The sequence below is a fragment of the Echiichthys vipera genome (assembly GCF_963691815.1).
Source record: "Echiichthys vipera genome assembly, chromosome: 4".
In the NCBI taxonomy this organism is placed as follows: Eukaryota; Metazoa; Chordata; class Actinopteri; order Perciformes; family Trachinidae; genus Echiichthys; species Echiichthys vipera.
The window spans coordinates 19,739,279-19,757,624 of NC_139829.1; the positions used below are offsets into that span (position 1 = coordinate 19,739,279).

The 18,346-nt window shown below is 43.9% G+C and overlaps 1 protein-coding gene across 2 annotated transcripts in view; it reads left to right on the top strand.

The window, feature by feature from the left end:
- Positions 1-878: 878 nt before the first annotated feature.
- The window catches only part of smtnb (smoothelin b), a 28,807-nt gene continuing 11,339 nt past the window's right edge, over positions 879-18,346 (top strand). For both annotated transcript variants that reach the window (XM_083912498.1, XM_083912499.1), the window contains exons 1-6: positions 879-955; positions 6,698-6,800; positions 10,653-11,359; positions 12,549-12,600; positions 13,468-14,073; positions 16,157-16,230. In XM_083912498.1, the coding sequence (XP_083768624.1) occupies positions 944-955; positions 6,698-6,800; positions 10,653-11,359; positions 12,549-12,600; positions 13,468-14,073; positions 16,157-16,230 (1,554 nt within the window). In that variant the 5' untranslated portion in view covers positions 879-943. The remainder of the gene's footprint in view (positions 956-6,697; positions 6,801-10,652; positions 11,360-12,548; positions 12,601-13,467; positions 14,074-16,156; positions 16,231-18,346) is intronic.

Below are 18,346 nucleotides of genomic sequence, written 5' to 3' on the forward strand. Positions count from 1 at the left end.
AATACACACCGCTGTATTCAGAAATTGTGTTTTTAAACGAAGAAGAGACAGGCGCTAAAACAGAGCGTTTTAGACAGAGGGGTGAATACAGGTATATTCAGACAGACAATATAAGAAAGATAATGTCTTTGAACATTAAAGCACGTAAACATGTTCTAGTAAAAAAGCCAAAATACAAGTATGAACCTGAAAATTAGCAAAATATGGCACCTTTAAACTGTCTGAAGAATGGCGCCGTAAAGACTTAGTTAAAGATCAAAATGTCTGGATGTCAGGGAAACATACTTTAAGTCAAAATTAAAAAAAGATTTAGCTCAATATTCTTACAATGATGTGAACCTGGACTCCACTCCTTCAATCTTGATGAAATTTAGGGAAATTATGTTATTTTGGCACCAAACTCTCAGTCAAAAAGGAAGGCACTGATTGGCCTGATGAGGGCGCTGAAATTACAGGTAAAACATTAACTGTGATCTCCTCAACTGCCAAATGAATGGAAGTAATTACTTTGTCAGAACCTGGGGTGTAAATAAATAGTGTTTATGTGTATACATCATTCCTGAGGGACAGATAGCTGGCTGTCTGTGGTCCATAGTCGCCATAGTTACTGTGGCAGATGAACCTGTGATGCCGGATCAGATAGTGGATTCCTGTCATTCCTTAGTGCTGTCTGGGTTTGCCCTTTCACTCTGAAACACTGTGATGTCTGGGGCCACTGCAAGGGCCGTGTCAGGTCATCTCAGATAATCTTGTTTTCTGTCATCTTAGCTTGTTTCCCATCTGTGTTTTCTCTCTCCTAATGACCACAGGTTTGAAATCAGATTTGACTAATGAGTCGCCTTTTTCATTCTCATACTGCTGTGTCTTTTTTTAGGGACTGTGGAGCGGGGTAAAGCGCCAGGTTGCTGCCTGGAGCCTGAGCAGTGTGGAGCCCCAGAGCAGCATGGGAACTGGGGTGAGTACAGCAGAGTTAATGGACGTTAAAACTGATGAGTAAACCGTCTCAATTCTAATACTCGCGTCCGCTTCCATTTGCAACAATGAACTGAGCACAGACCAATTTGCGGGTGCAGTTGCGAGTTTGTTTCCACGTCAACAGTGACCACGGAGGTTTTTCTGCTGCCACAATGAAGAATGCAGCAAACAACAACTAGCATTGTGACTTGAGGTACACATTGTGTCATGAACGTGGCTACACCACACACAAAACAAATGCTTTGGCTGCCACGGAGCAAAGAATGTGCTTTTGTACATTACATCCTAATTCAGTTTTGGCGGAGTATGAGGAGAAAGATAAGTTTACTTTGAGCCTGGTGTTTAGAGGAGGCAGTAAATAGTTTTTGACAGACACTGTCATTTTGCACACAACTAGATCTACAGCCTTTGACACGTTGAGACAGTTGCACACTGAAATTTAAAGTTTGGAGCGAGAGAGACAAGTGGTTCAAAGAACTTAAAGACTTTTAATTTAATTCGATCTGATTTGATACTTTCGGTGTCCCACATCACATGTCGTTGAATCCCCCCTTAAGTCTGCTCTCGGACGTCTCTCTCAGCCCTCTAGTGGATGATAATGGACTGTGTTTTCAGAGTTGTACTAAACTTTTACCCTTTGCACTGTAACAACTTACATTATATAGTTGTTGCAGCGGACGTGAGAGACTTGAGGCTTGACTGTTTGGGAGAGTTTCCCAGGAGCCAGATGTAATCTTATCTGCTGTGTTTGATCAGTGTTTTTTGATGAGTGCTCTGGGGAAAACAAAGTTAATTCTTACTTTATGCCGTCACCATTGCCAAACTCAACTCTTTTGAGGGATGGAGGTGGAGGAACGTCTATGTATGCTGTTAAGGAAAATAGTTCTGGTGGTCCCATTGTCAGTTCATTCCTTTGTGTGTGTGTGTATCCTCCTGAGATAGGAAGCAATGACAGCATGCTGGCGTCACAGGATGCTCTCACATTCAAGCCTTTTTTACCTCACTTCCTGTAAGACAGCTGAGCTGTACGGCGGAGGAGTTGTGAGCTACAGGTGGCGTGATGCATGTCTGGACGGGGGGGAGTTGGGACGGACAGACAGACAGGCAGCCCACCAGCTGTGCTTCAGCAGTCTAGTCTGCGCTGGAATGGGGACGCGGCCAAAGACAACATCAACCAGCAGCAGCAGGGCTCCTTCCACTCACATCACAGCAGCGGATCTCTTTGAGCTGCGTGCAATTGTCCCATACAGATGGAGGTCCTAGATAGGCCTCAACATCAGCCAAACTCAAGCATAAACACACGTAATATGCTCACACTGCCAGCAGCTGGAAACAAACTCCAGCTCGAGAACTCAAGTCACAAAAACATAAGATGGAAAATATAAATGCTTGTTTAATTAATGGGTTAATGTTGCTGTAATCCAACACCCATTAGAAGGTAATGACCGTATTTATTGGACATGTTTTAATGACATGCAACGATAGCTGACGTACAGTAAGTTTCCTTTGCTCATTTAGGGGAAACCGTATTGTAACAGCTTATTAAAAAAATACTTAAAAACAAATGCCAGTCGGAAAAAGTATCAAAGTCTAAAAAATATTAAATAATTATTAAAATATCTCCTCTTGTCTCAAGTAATGCAGCAGTGTGTGTGTGTGTGTGTGTGTGTGTGTGTGTGTGTGTGTGTGTGTGTGTGTGTGTGTGTGTGTGTGTGTGTGTGTGTGTGTGTGTGTGTGTGTGTGTGTGTGTGTGTGTGTGTGTGTGTGTGTGTGTGTGTGTGTGTGTGTGTGTGTGTGTGTGTGTGTGTGTGTGTGTGTGTGTGTGTGTGTGTGTGTGTGTGTGTGTGTGTGTGTGTGTGTGTGTGTGTGTGTGTGTGTGTGTGTGTGTGTGTGTGTGTGTGTGTGTGTGTGTGTGATCCCAATTGCCCCTTTGGAGACAGGGAGGGAGGGAGGGGAAGTCAAGGGAGTGGCTTGTTGGTATTGCGTGTGTGTGCGTGGTGTGAGTGTGTATGATGTGGCTGAGGGAGTAGAGCAGCAGAGTAGCGGACGTCCTGACTCTAAGAGGGTCACTGCTGAGAGAGAGAGTCAGAGGGGAAGTCGGGTCAGTGGAGAGAAGGTAAATGTCATTCAGATTTTTCTGCTGTTGTGTGGCACAGACCAAACGCTCGTCTCTGACTGTCTTTTAAACATCTGTATTCATCAACCTGTTCATAATGATTCACTGTGTCTGAATGGGATTATTTTTATTCACTTAAGATGACAGTTTAACTCTCAGGATGTAGGTGACACTTTAATGATGCATGAGATGAAACTGGGTCACTGACAAGCGCAGAATAGTGAAATTAATGCAACAACATAACTTGAAATTGGAATTCTACAAGTTAAAAACACATCTTGGATATTTATAAGTGTATTTAGATGTTTTACCCTGTAATTTGTCATTATTAAGGCTAAAGGTGTGTCGTGAGCTCAGGTAGGCTGTCACAGCTGCAGACAGTTGTTTGCTCTCTGATCTCCTCATAAATATGTTGCAAGAAGAGACCTGAGGAAAGAGTTGTTTAATTGTCTTGAAGCGTTTGTTACAGAGAGGTCTTAGCAGACTTTTGGAGATGAGTTGTGCTGAAGGAAAAAAAAAAAAACAGTAGATCCAAATAAGACCAGAAAAGTAAGCTTAGATTGGCATGTGATGATGTGCAGTCAGTCAAAATGGGAATGAGGCTCAGGGCTGAGCTTTTTTGTGGGATCCCTCACTCCAGAGAGTGAGTGAGTGAGTGAGTGAGTGAGTGAGTGAGTGTGTGTGTGTGTGTGTGTGTGTGTGTGTGTGTGTGTGTGTGTGTGTGTGTGTGTGTGTGTGTGTGTGTGTGTGTGTGTGTGTGTGTGTGTGTGTGTGTGTGTGTGTGTGTGTGTGTGTGTGTGTGTGTGTGTGTGTGTGTGTGTGTGTGTGTGTGTGTGTGTGTGTGTGTGTGTGTGTGTGTGTGTGTGTGTGTGTGTGTGTGTGTGTGTGTGACTGAGATGATGGTTACTTCATTCCAGCTTCTGTATTTCAGTTCTTGGATGTAAGCCGAGTGTGTGGCTCCTCAGGCTGCAGTAATGGAAAAAGAGCTGCGAGGTTTCTTCTCTCTCCCACGTGGAGGCATGGGAGACCCTCAAATGGTCTGACCAGTGCAGTGATGGATTTAACTTCCATGGAAAACTAGAGTATTGATAGGTTATCTGCAGCTGATCTCACCTGTCTGTCGGTGAAGGAGGTGTGGGCCTCAGCCTCATTGTTGTTATTTTTTTGTGGAGTTGAGGGTTTCAGAGGAATCCGGAGGGCCGACGCCTCGCTGTGGTCACAAGACAGGACAGTTGTTTTTGTGTTTACGGGTCGCAATTATAGTCCAATGCAAGAGGGCTTCTGAGGCCACGTGGGATGAGTGGTTTTGGAGTGGGCCGGTGTCAGTGTTGGTTCCACTCTGTCAGGTCTTTCACTGTCGGGGCCAGAGAGAAGCCGCTAATGACAGCATGGTGGTTGGCAGCAGGTTCGAAGCTCTGGTTTGCATCTGCAGTTCCACTTTATCTTCCAATCCCCCCCCCCCCCCCCTCTGCCTCACTGTCTGTGAGAAATGTGTTCCCTGTGGTTTAGTGGGAGCTGTGAAATGATGGCTGTCTGTCTGTAGAAGCGGGAGAGAGAGAGGAGGGGCGGGTGAGGAAAAGACTTGTCCTCTCTAATTGTGTTTATGGCTCAAACACAATTATCTCCCCCTGTGACTCTTTTGATTGAGTGACTCCACTCAAAAGGAGAGTGCCATTTGTGTGTGACCTCTCGCGTTATTACACTGTAGTGCCTTCAAGTCTTTTGTGTGGTTGCAGAAGACTGTTTACATCCTCCAAACTCATCAGACGCTGTAATGACTCATTAAATGAGCATTCCACTATATTCACAGTCTGCATGAGCAACAGTAAGTGTTTTTTTACGACCCAGGATTTATGCTGCCACTTAGCTTTTTATTTTTCTCCATGCGGAAAAAGTGACATTGGAGCAACTTCTGTGTAGATTTACACTGCTCACAATGTCACATGTAGCATTTACATTTTCTTGTTTAATTTGAAGAAAGTTTTTTTTCTTTCACAAACACAGATTGATCCTTTCTGGATAGCAACAAAACGTAACTTTATTAATCTTGTATTTTTATCTATTTTCCAATCAACCTACAAATATTTTATAAATGAGGCATTTATCTTTTTTTATTAGTTTATTTATTATGTCACTTTCTTTTTTTCTTTTTTTTTTTAATACTGGCAGCTTTAGTCCTCCATATTAACCTTATTAACCATATACGGTGTCTTTGTTTATAAACTGAGCGGTTCCATTCAAGATTCACCTTTCCTGTTTGCGCTGCCGTCTTCTGCCACAGTGTCTGATTACATTTTCTCTTCAGTGATTGAGCCGATCTGCCCTGTAATCTGCTCAAGGTGGGGAAGGTCACAGTCAACAGAGCAGAGAGTCTCGAGTCCTTTCTCACCTCTGCCTCTCGCTTGTGTTTAAACTCGAGCAGGCTTTGTCTTTGGTGTCTCTCTGATCCCACACTGCCTTGATCAAAAGCCCTTTTGAAACACAAAGGTGTGACTTATAAGATTTTGACTCTGTAGCTGCTGCCACTCTCACATAGTTTACACATACAGCTGATGGTGTCGTGTGATTGTGTGGTTGGGTGTGCGTGCCTTCTCTACTTGCTTGAGAGCTTGTGAATGTGTTTTCAGAAGCTTTTTAAAGTAGAAGACGGCTGTGAATCTGCTATTATATTTATTTACAGTATCTAAGGTCATGTCTGTGTTTTTTCACGATCCACCCAAACTTTTGTCAGACTATTTTTAACCCAGATGTCTCTCCTTAAACACCTTTAAGGAGATATTGTGCCATGATATAGTTCATCATTTCAAATGAGCTACAGAATGACGCATACTACTTGAAACTCCACACACAGAAGCTTTTTGCCCTTTAATAGAAAAGTTTGCAAGTCCTCAGAGTGTTGTGGATTACAAATATGTGGGAGTGATTTAAAGCGTGTGTGCTCACGTGTTCGTAGGAGGCTTATTTGTGCAGCTGATTCTCCCGTGGAGTAGCTCAAGGTCAGACACCAGAGGCCCAACAGTAGTGCCGGCATCTTCATCTTTCCCCCCTCTGTCCTCCCCTCAACACGTCTCCCGTTTCCTCTCCATATGCCAAAATACTCCTCCGAGGTCTTCCCCCTGCTGTGACTTGCGTTTATCAGGTGCAGGTTAAGGCCAGAGTGCTGCGGAAAGAGCTTTTTTTTTTTGCTGCAGTCAGACTGCAGGTAATCTTGACGGAGTGGGAGCTAGTCAGGCTGTAAAGTAGATATATAACACAGGGTTGAACGTAGGTTGGCTCTTTTGACACTTGGGGCGTCTCTCTCTCAGATGTAATGGAAAATAAAACACCTCTTTACTTTTCCAGCTGGCCAAGCATGTTGCCTGTCATGGCTGGAGCTTTTGACCTGAACCTCCAACAAAAGACTGTTGGGATCATGGGCTGACCTCAAACAGATGATGAAGTTTTCATTCAGGGTTTGATGGCAGCAGTTTGTCCCTAGTAAAACCTGAAGAGATTGTGACCTTAAAGAAATTAAAGGTCACAAAGAGCTGACTCAGCCTTAGCTGATACACCTGGAGATTTTATTGAAACGCACTGAGCATGTGGGATTCTCTTTTTCTTTTATAGGAGACAGAGCGGGAGAGTCACAGTGAGCGAGAGCGTGTCCGATCTCAGATCCGGGAGTTACGCGGCCAGCAGATTCAACAAAGCAGAGAACTGCCGAGAATAGGTGAGAAACTCTGCCTAACACATTAAGTCTGCATGCTGCACACACCTGCATCATGTTTAGCCATGCCACACTTTTGGAATCATTGAAACTTAAACTCTTGTATATGCTGTAAACATTCACCTAAAGGTCACGTTTGGGTAAGAACTAATTACTCGAAGGCAACACTGACCAACTCTGTTGCGTTTACATGACTGCATAAATCCGCCGATGCAATTTCCTCTTCACTGCCTGTTAAAATAGTGAGCTAAAGGAGCCATTCTCCTGAGCTGGCGGTCAGGAGGTCATATTAGTTCAGGCTCCTTCATCTAACTTTATTAACTGTTTGTAGTCACTCACAGCCAAAGGCTTAATGACTTTGACTTCTTAAGTGTGAAGTAATTTCATTAACCACTCTGTTAGCCCAACCATTAATAAAGTAGTATGAATGCAAGCCTTCAGGAGGGGATGAATGCGCTTCGTTCACTTGAATCCTTGAAACTTTGCAGGCACAGAGCTGACGATGAATAGCCTGTAAAATGACAAAAGTGCATTATTAAGCTACATGCTTGTGCAACCTAACCACACCAGGATGAGCTTTTTAATTGGACAATCCCCTTCATATAGGTCACCAGATTTAAGTTTGATCAGCCTTGGCCGAGGATGAAAGTGTTTTTCTTCTTTTATTTAAGCCTGGCCCTGGCTGACCTAGACTTGGCCTTGAGGCTGGCGGCCATAATAATGTCATTCTGTGTGGCCGGGTCTGCCCTGGACTTGGCTCCCAGTGTCCTTCTCATGGACCTGGGGTTGGTGGTGGGGTTATGGGAAGCAACAGAGGGAAACCCAACAGCCACACCTCTGCTAAATAAAGCTGATACCAGAACAGAACCAGGACTTGGCGGAGAAACTCCCACTGTTCCTGATTTATCCCTACCTTACAATTTAAACCAGGGTGAAGCTAGGGTGAACAAAAAAAAGACCACCATAGAGAAGCAAAAAGAGGAAAGCACCTTTTTAAAATGGACACCAATCAACAAAGACACAGACGTTTATGGTTTGGAAAGGAGAGTGCAGTCAGGGCGGGCCTGCGGTTCTTGAAGGGGCGGTTGTCTTCAGCAGTGAATGTGGCAGAAAATATGAGATTGACTCGGACGATCTCTGGGACGCTCTTTTTGGTCTTTGAACGCTGCACAAATGCATACCTCTACTTCTCAGACAAAAAAAGCTTATATTTACAAGCTTTACCCCAATGACCACGTGTCCAGTCCTACTGCATTCTAGTGCAAATTGTAACTTGTAAGGTGATGATTTAGAGAATGAAATGTTTGCAAAGATGCTCAGTCAGACATGCCGCATGCCTCGAGTTCCCAAAAGAGAGAAACCTGCTCAACTTCAGGTTTGACACTGATGCCAATTTCACACAAAAACCCTGTGAAGGAGTGAGCACAGGAGCAGTTATTACTATTAATACTGTACCAGGCCACTCGTCATACATTTACATGCACTTACATTTTATGGCTGCAATTAATGTTTATTTTCATTATGATGAATCTGCCCTTTATTTACTAGCTTAATCAATAAATCATTTGGTCTATTAAAATATCCATCCCAGTCTCTCAAAGTATAAAGTCATGTCTTTAGATGTCATGTTTTGTCAGTTCAACCCCCCCAAAAAATCATATAAAACAGAGCAAACATAAGCAGGAAATCATCATACTTGATAGGCGTTTTGCATGAAATATTACTTTAACGTTGGTCAAAGACAACACTCAAAATTATTCAAATCTCCGTTTTTCAGTTGAAAATCAGGAGAATTTTACATCTTAAAGACTCTAAAAACTATTAAAATCAAACAATACGATCAGGAAACGTTGCATGACCTGCTCGCAGCTCAGAGACAAATGCAACCAAGGGTCAGGAGTCGGCATCGCTTCAACAGTAGAGGGTCACAATTCAAAAAAGGTCGGGAATCATATGACCTAAAGATAATATCAACTAGACTATCCTTTTTGATAGCATTAAATTGTTGCTGCAATGTTTGTTTTTTGGTTGTTGTTTTTTTTTTAGTGTATATTTCTTTTCTGTATCTGGTCAACGTTCTGAAAAGCTAACGCAACAGCTTGAATGAGACATTTCATAATAACCCTTCTTCTACCACCAAAGCAGAGGTGTGTTGAGCCCATGTTAAACCCGGGTCATCAGCAGGCGAGGCAGAGTGGAAAAACCTGTTTTGACCCCGTTCACAATAACGTCAAAAACAAGCTTTCCTTGGGTCATTGCTTCAGTCTGAAAGAAGCATAAAGAAAACCTTTAGTTGGCCTTTGTTTGTGCTCTATATATTGACTGGCAGCGAAGTGCACAAGCGCAGGCTGCTTTTGTAGCTATTTCAGAGCTAAAAGCAAGCCTCTCATTACCCAGCACCAACAGGGATTTTCCCAGAAATCTCTATACAATGGACATGACAGCTTCCCGATGGCAAAAACATGAACAAAAACGTGAGAGTACGTCAAAGAAGCGGTGTGTTTTGTTTCGCTTCAGTTGAGCAGTAATTGAGTTTGGGTTGAGTGCATCATTAGATATGGACACTGCTGTCTAGTGGACCATTCATAGTGTCACATCTGAGAATGGCAGCCATTTATTGTCCTAATTGTGTTTCACGTTTTCTTTTCAGACTGTATTACATAATCATTTGGTCTGTTTAATCAACAACTTGCTGCCATTTATAAATTCATTTCACAAAATTTAGTGAGCATCCTTTTTTTTGAGGTGTCAGCTGCATTAAAGGGATAGTGGGGTTATATGAGGTACTTATGCATGGTTATTGTATTATCTACAGTAGATGGTAGTTAGCAGGCCAACAGCAGCTAAAACCACCTGAAAAAATATCTGCCAGTCAATATATAGAGCACAAACACTATATACAGCTATGTACAGCCCTGTTTAGGTGTATGTACATACAAAATGATTGAGGTTAAAATGACAGTTTTGGCAAAGGAGCCTGGTGGCTTTGACGAAAGTTTAGATAGCGACTTCAGTTTCCCCCCCGTTTAAACTTCAACAGGGCTGTTTGATGGCTAATCGGAAGTTGAAAGAGATTTCTCCGGCTGCCGCTCAGACTCTTTGATTTGGTTTGTAAATGACAGACATGCATACTTTGTGAACCCTATTTGGTTGCAGAGTTGGTGCAAACACAAGTCATGCAGAATTGTTTTCATGCATTTGTGTGTACATTTCTGTTTTCCTTATCTGCGGTGCGTCCAGAACCTCAGATATTCCATCACTAGAAGCACCATGGGGTGTTGGTAGAGACTATTACAGAGGGAGGATGTGGGCAGCACTGTGTTGTTTGGAGTGTGGTTTCCTGAGGAGAGAAGGAGCAGTAAAGGAGCTTGAACAGAGGGGAGGGGAAGTACTTGTCCGAGTCTCTATTTCACTCCCACTTCCCCCTTGACTTCTTGTACTTGCTTACCGCCCATGGTTAAGCCACATGCTCCCTCTCTTTAGTTGCGACCCCTCCTTCTCTTTACGCACATCCACCGACACAATCTCACAAATCTTGCTTGGGAACTGAGGCCAGTCTGGAGGAAATGCCTACATCCCCTCATGTCTCCACGTGCCTCCTCTGTGATCCCGATGGATATTTTGTAGCCCGGCCTCTCATGGGGGCCCCTGTTCCCGCAGAAGTATTTCATTTCCATCACTTCAATCTCTAACCTCACCACCTACTGCTTTCTTTGCTCATATACAGTAACACCCTCTTCACTTCAGTGAGAGGAAGAATAGAAGTAATGTAAGAATCAGGTTTTAAACAAACAGCAATGCCACAAGGTACAGATAGGCTTTCATGGCTAATCTTTCATTTCTGTTCTTTTTCAGGCTCCAAATCAGGCATGGTGTTGGTTCTCGATCACTTGGTAAAGGACGACGGCCCTGGACCTCTGCTGATCCAGCCTCAGAGAGAGGCTGTGACCGCAGAGCCAGACTTGGTCCGGTCTCATCGTCAAAGGTCCGACTCCTCAGCTTCAGACCGCAGTGTGACCTCTGTACTTTCCAGGTCCAATCTGGATTCTGTGGCCTCGGAGAAGAGTCTGGGCTCAGCGTACAGAGCCCGACTGGACTCTGGAGCTTCAGACAGAAGCCAGAGTCCCTCCCAGCGTGGTCGGCTAGACTCTGGTGCATCAGAACGGAGCGTCAGTTCCCTGTCCTACGTCAGACAGAGACTGGGCTCAGATGTTTCTGATTCTGGCGTCAGACCCCGTCTGGGCTCTGGGGCTTCAGACAGCGTTGGTCTTTTGACACGGAAAAGGACCGACTCAGTGACATCTGACCACAGCGTGAGTATGTCCTCTGAGGAGAGAGGTCCAGCAGAGGAGGTCGAGTTAGCCACAAGCAGCTCAACTTACAGCACAGATTCAGAAACGGAGAGCGGAAGCCAAGGTCCAGCCGGCCTCCAGGCTCGGTCCAACCAGGATCTCATCATTGACCACGAGCAGCCTGACCAGGCTGTTTTATCCAGGAGAGATCCTGCAACTGGCCTGCTCAACGGCAGCGCCAAGGGAAAAGAAGACTTCCATAAGCAAAAGGTAGAGTCCACAGTCCTTGTATTAGATGAATGGCTGTTGTCTTTTAGTCTGGAATATATAGACAGGTGACATATTAAAGGCAAAATCTGAATCAAATAGTGGAGAGACATAATAATCGCAGTTTCAACACACGGCAAGAGTGAATGGAAACGGCTTCACATTCACCTTATTTGAAGGTCTTTTTTTACATATTATCTGCCAATGACATGTAGTCTACAGTGCATGTTTGTTTACTTTGTCTCTATTATTTTATTTGACTAAACTAGATGTGATTACAGTTAGTTCTAGAGACTTACTTAGACACTTCATGTTTTTTCTTTAAACCCCCCTCAAATCTGTATGAGTTTGAGCCATTTCAATGGAAACATCAATACACAGTATTTCTCATAATTGTACCACTAGAGTGAGGTGTTGAGCCATACAGCCACAGTCACATGCACTGACAGTCCGTGCTCTCCTTTTCTGTCCATTTCATTATCCCTGACAAGAAACCCCGACACTCCATTCTTCAGTGACACCCAGGTCACATCGGTATCCATAAACACACCAGGCAGAGCCCCTGTTAGGTGCTGTTTAACTCTCGTTACTTGGCTACACAAACAAACTGTGCACCTGAGTGTCTCTGCTTCACCTCAGCGGCGTGTCAGCCTCACCTGCTGTCAGAGAGGGATAGACATTGTTACGGGCCAGAGGTTCTGTCTCTCTTCAGCCCAAAGTACAGAGAACACGCAAACACGCAGCGCTTCTGTTAACTTCCCATCTTGGGCGCTCAGGTCACCATGACGCCATCGTGTCGCCCCTCTAAATGTGTTTACCCAAGGCTGGCCCCGGACTTCTTTTATTGTTCCCTGCAATATACCCTGCTGGTTCTCAGTCTCCTGAGAGTAATGTAAACACTTTGGGGCCCATCATGGCCCCGCGGCCAAAAAAAAAACCCACTGCTTCTCTCCAAACACAAATGTTACATAATGAAAACACCACCAGTTGATTCTGTATAGAGGATTGTGTAGGTCTGTGTGTGCGCATGAAGACTCTCATGAATGTGCATTGCTGCCCTGTCAAACATGGAGCTGTTCAGTACAGCAGCTCTGTTGTTGTCAATCCAGGCACAGTGAATGTTAACCCTTAATTTCTCTTTACTTCCTCCGCTGATTGTTCTGTCGTGTTTCTTTATTTTTCCCCATTTTAGATGACAGTTAACAGTGATCTGCCCCTCACTCACAGCAAAGCAAAGGATTCTGGTAAGAAATGAGTCCAACTGAGTCTTAAAATGATTAATCAATAGAAAACCAATCCACATTAAGAACTTTATAATGGAAACGATCAATCATTTTATATAGATTAAATACATTTTGGACTGAAAAAGAATAGATAGAAAGATAAGTTGTAACTCCTATATACTCTTGTAACTATGCACAGATACTTTTGGTTTAGTTTATGGACAATGCATTTATTGTCTGACTTAAAAGTGTGTCACACCAGAGGGGTTACAGCCTGTAGGACTCCCGTATACGGAGACGTTGACAGACATTGGTGTGACTGTGCAGGACCACTCAAAGAAAAGAGTGCTGGGAAAAGGGAATTGTTTTAATGTACGCCATTTTCACTTTCTCTACCAGACAGTGCTTTTCTGTGTCCATTGTACTATAAACTGTGGTTTTACTCCCAAGCAGCTCATCTTTTCTTTCTTTCTCAGGATGACCTCAGTGAATATCTTCTCCTCTAATCACTAGTGTTTTTTCCGTTGGAGGATCCGTGCCAGATCATGAGCTTTGTACACATTATCTGACAGCATTAAGGATCAGAGAATGAAAAAATAGCCATGAGTGGAGGAAACATGTCCTGAAAAGTCCAAAAAAAAGAAAATGAAAGGGGGGGGTGTTAAGTCAAGCAAAATAAAGGGGCTGGAACAAAACCTAGAGAGAGGAGGAAAAGAGGAATGGGATTTGTAGAAGGCTTTTGAGGTGGAGGAGGAGATGAGAGCAAGAAATACTTTAAGTGTGCTAATTTGGAGCCTAAATAGTGGAAAGGGTCTAGGCTCTCTGTCTCTACTGTATTGAGTGTTTTTCCTTTGATTTCAACTCTCCTCCTGCATTATGTCTTTACAGCACCTGAGAAGAGAGATGCTGTATTGGAACAATTCAACCGCACCAACTCTGTACGTGATCGTATGCGCAAGTTCAACGAGCCCAGCCAGAGCCCAAATGTCCCAGCTTTTAAGAAAGCTCCTCTGAGGAACGGGACCACCTCCGGCAGAGGCGTCCCGACGAATCTCTCCAGATCCACTGAGCTGTTTACACACACAGCAGCATCCCTCAGCACATCTGGAGACACGCCAGCAAGGCCACGTGCAGACTCCACATCTCGCACCTCTGCCGCATCCCAGAGTCAGGCCATACCTCTGCCAAGAGGTGTGGCTAATAAACCTCTGTCATCAGTCAGCCAATGGCAGAACTCCATGGGTGGGACGAGGGACCAAGCTGAAAAAGATTTGCATGCCTCCAGTAGCTCAAAGGACGACAGGACCCAAGGGAGAGCAGCTGGACAGCAGGTCACCCAGGGAGAGGCAGACCCGGACATGAAGACTTTCCTCACCATCGAGATCAAGGATGGACGCACCACCACCTCGTCTACGTCCTCCTCTAGAGGCAATATTGTACCCATCACCAACATGATGCCACGCATCACTCCTAATTCTCTGGGACAGAGAGCAGGTAGGTCACCAATCTTACAGCACTCATACTCTAATTCAGTCAGTGCGAAGATAACTCTCTTAACATGATGCAGTATTTTCCAAAGTATTAATTCAGAATGGGAATGATGACGGAACCCCAATGTTTGTTTTAACAACATATTTTTTAGGTGAAACGTAATTATATTGACCTTAAACACTCTCTTCGTATGGAGATCTGCAGCCCACTGTGTTTCAGGCAACATGGATCTAAATTTAGCGACTAAATGTCTTTCCTTGCTAATAACTAACCCTAAGATCACAATGGAATCCCAGCCACTGTGGGAGACGAATGGCACCAAGCAATCGGTCTGAAGTGGGATGATGACAAGCAAAGCGCGTGGATGAGTGGGGATAGATGTTCCAGCTGAATATGAAACATTGAGATTGTACTGGGGGGAATTTTTTCTAGAGTGGGCAAGTTGCTGCCGCGTGGAGGGGGAGGTCAGTCGACAGAAGTGAGTATACTGGGACAAAGGAAACAATAATTGGCTGTCTCAGGCTGGACTGAATAGTTATACTGTTACAGTGCGGATGAATAAGCCTGATAGCACACACAGTTCAGTGTTCTGGTTGTTCCACGCTTTAGATAATGTCGGCCCCCATTTTATCTAAAATGAGACTGTATTTCAGCATTCATTTAGGTGCATTTAAATAAGAAAAATGTTTGTGGGACAGCAGTTCATTTATTGCTGATTAGAGATCCTGTGATCCTCAGTTTGAATGTTGTTTCCTCTCTGTCTCTCAACTATAAAGAAAAGGTGTCCATGCATTTATGCCTTTTATGGGTGAGTCAACAGTAGAGCAGATAACAGGAAATGAGAGATGGGAAAGGACATGCGACAAACGTCCCCGGGCCGCACACAAATCAGGTTTGTTGCAGTCCATGGTCAGCGCCTTAACACCGGGGCGTCCTGTGATAATAACTGGTAATGTTAACGAGACAGTTTTTGATAATAGAAGAAAATATAAAAAAATCTCAAACCATGTTTGCTTACCTGAAATCTGCTTTTTCTTAATAAGTGAATCTTAATGTCAAGTCGTACTGAAAAACTTTTTCCACTTTCGATGACTAAAATACAGTATGTAGCATTTTGTAGGTTTTCTAGAACCACCTCAGGATGGTTTGAATTTCTCTATTGTCAGATATTTATATATGCCTATATTTATAGGCACGTTACGGCGGGACAGTCTCGTAAAAACACGCTGTTCCTGTACATGTACACACTCAGCACAGTACATACTCGCAGTGCCAGCAGGGATTCATCAATTGCATGAAAATGAAACATGAATTGCTTGAATTCTCATTCTGTTTCAGAAGCTGCTGCAGCTGCTTTTGCTGTCTGTCCAAACAAGACTTCTTAAGTTTCAGCTATTCCCAGCAACCGGGACCTCCAACCCAAACAGTTTATTTAAGACTCAAGCTGGGCCTGTACAATTACACCTCTTACAACCGACACCCCCGGCACATGCTGGCAGCCCCACTGGGCTCCGTCACAAGTGTCACATAGGTTTCTCTTCAGCTCAGTTTGCTTTAATGGTTCTGGACTCCTTTTTTGGGAACCTGCCTGTCTCTCACTGACCAAAGCCAGGCTGGGATTGTGTCTCTGGTATCTCTATCTCCGACCAAGAGTCTTAAATGTCCACTATGCTGGCCTGGCCTGCATCAATCCTTTATTTTATGAGATGTTTTATGCATGCGTGTGCGGACTGAAGAGAGGGGAGTGAGGGGTTTGACTACAGGTCACAAGGAAATGCATGCGCTTACTCTAGGGCTGTTTATGTGAAAAGTGGCGTCATCTACATTTCCTTGCTTGTCTCTCATTAGATGTGAGACCTTGTTGTTTATGACACTATGGCAGCTTATGTAACTGACTAATGGCTAGCACCAACACAGTGCAAGACCATTCACACGCCTGTACACATGCATATGGCTGCCAGGAACTTTCTTGGCCTTCTGGAGATTGTTCTTATTAAACCCCTAGCTGTGGACTTTACCAACCTGAATTTAAACGTTTTAATAATTAAATCTGTGTGAATTTGTGTCTTCACTACGTCTGTTTCAGAGTTGACCCTTGGCCTCAGAGCTACACCGTTCAAGATCTCCTCATCCAGCCTCTCCTCCGGATCCTCCATCAAGGTACGGTCTGCCTTTGCAAAAAATTGCCTATAAAATCATCACAGCATTGAGGCTTCGCAGAGTCTGGACAGAATCGGTCAAACATGCATCAAAACCACATTCCCAGTTCCTTTCCAATTTAAGATTAACGTTTTGTTTTCATCTACTATTTCATCCCAACTGACTCAATTGAATTCCACTGTTCGTTTTTTTTACCACCTATAAAGGCCTGAAAAGCAAGTGAGCCGGGACAGTGAAAGACAGTGTGAAAAGGAGGGAGAAGAAGGGAAGAACAGTGTTTATCAAACACAGAGTGGGTAGCCAGTCACATCTGTCCTTGTAGGGTATGTGAAAGAGAGAGAGAGAGAGGGAGAGGGAGTTGCTCTCTGGGCATTCCTTGTTTTCTCTCAGCAGGCCATGCCCGCTGAGATTTATCTGGGAAATGTTTTTGCAGATCACACCTGTCTGTCTTAATGCACGTTGATTGAAACACATGTTGACACAAGTTCTTCATCGCGATCTTTTCTTAGCGCAACTTAAAGATGCAACCCTCGTCTCTAAATTTGCACACTCTAATAGACTGAAAGTGGTCAGAGTTTAACCAATCCCCTCCTGTCTCACAGTGACCTCTGGGGTTAGGAAGAACAGCTAAACTTCCATTTGCCTCATTCCTTAACCTTCTCGCTCCTCCATGAAAGGAAGTATCCTTGTGAATAGAGAGTGGGGGATTGAGAGGGTAAGAGAGGAGAAGCTGTGTCCTGTTTACTCTTTAATGGCTGTCTTTTCCACCCCCTGTGTCGAGCACAGCTGCAATCTGGTTATGGGATCAGGGAACTGGTTAATTAGGGCTGGGAGGAGGCTCCACAGGGCTGCAGGGTGAATTTAAGGTGTTGGAATTAGACCGTCTCCATCAGTTATGCTCTTGATAGAGACGCACAAACACGGGAGCAGGTTCAAACTGAGTCTCTTTGGGATTTTGCAGGAAGAGGACAAAGATTCTGCGAGAGATGAGGTTTATACTTGTCTGAACTGAGCGCTGTTACAATCTTACCATAACAGAACGCAGGTAACGTCTTTGCAGGGTTGTTAACATGTGTATGACTTCACTAAACATAATGTATTTTGAATAATACTAAAAGAAATGTATGCAGTTGAAGAAGCTGCATGAGTAAATCGCATCATCAATCATTAGTTTATGCTTTAATTGTTATTACCGTGCTAACTGCATGCTAGAACCACTAGGCTGTCCAGTACATATGTAATACATGGCTAACCAGACAACGGCATCCTTACTGTATAGGCTCAACATGAATGTCTTCATTGATGAACCATGAGGCTACGACAATAAGTCTTTCTCTTTTTTTTCGGCACTAAACTGACATTTCACCAGCTTTGCCCAGATCTGCTCACGTTTTCCCAGAAAACACAGAGCCTGAGTGACTTGGCTAATGAGATTATTGGCAAATGAAAACAGCAGCAGGCGTTGTTGGTTAGCGTCAACCAGGGGGAGGCAGCTTGGTTACCTTCCGACTGATCCAGAGACTGCCTGTTCTCTGATTTTCCCCTGGTTTAGTTGAAGGTTGTGTGAGACGTCAGGGGAGGATTCACATTTAAGTTGCACATTATGCTCATTATAAGAAGAAGAGTGTGCAAATATCAAGACGAGTGTTTATAAGTTCTTCCTGTTTGGTGTTGACTGTTTATTGACCACAGTAGTTCCTGTCTTGGACTGTGATCTGTTTGGGTGGTCTGGGGCTTCTCCTCTGTGGTCTATCTTCTGTACTCAGAGCGTCCACTACTTCTCTTTTTTTTTTTATTCCAATAAAACAGGCTGATGCTGATGCTCTTAAAGTGGATTGCCTGTAAATTACAATGTATTTGAGTCAACGGAGAGAAAGATTTTAAATCAAATAAGCAATGAAAAGACTCTAAAACAGTGAAGGCAAAATGTGAGCTGCTAATTTCAGACAAGTGAGGGCGGCAGATTATTGATGCCTCCTGCTCATCTCAGCCGTCGGTCCATGCCGTCGACTGTATTCGGCCTACAACACAAATATAAATAACGCCTTAGTTTTATTACCAGGATGATGACAGGACGGTGGTCATAGAGATCACTGCCATGCTCTGGGTCACTGGT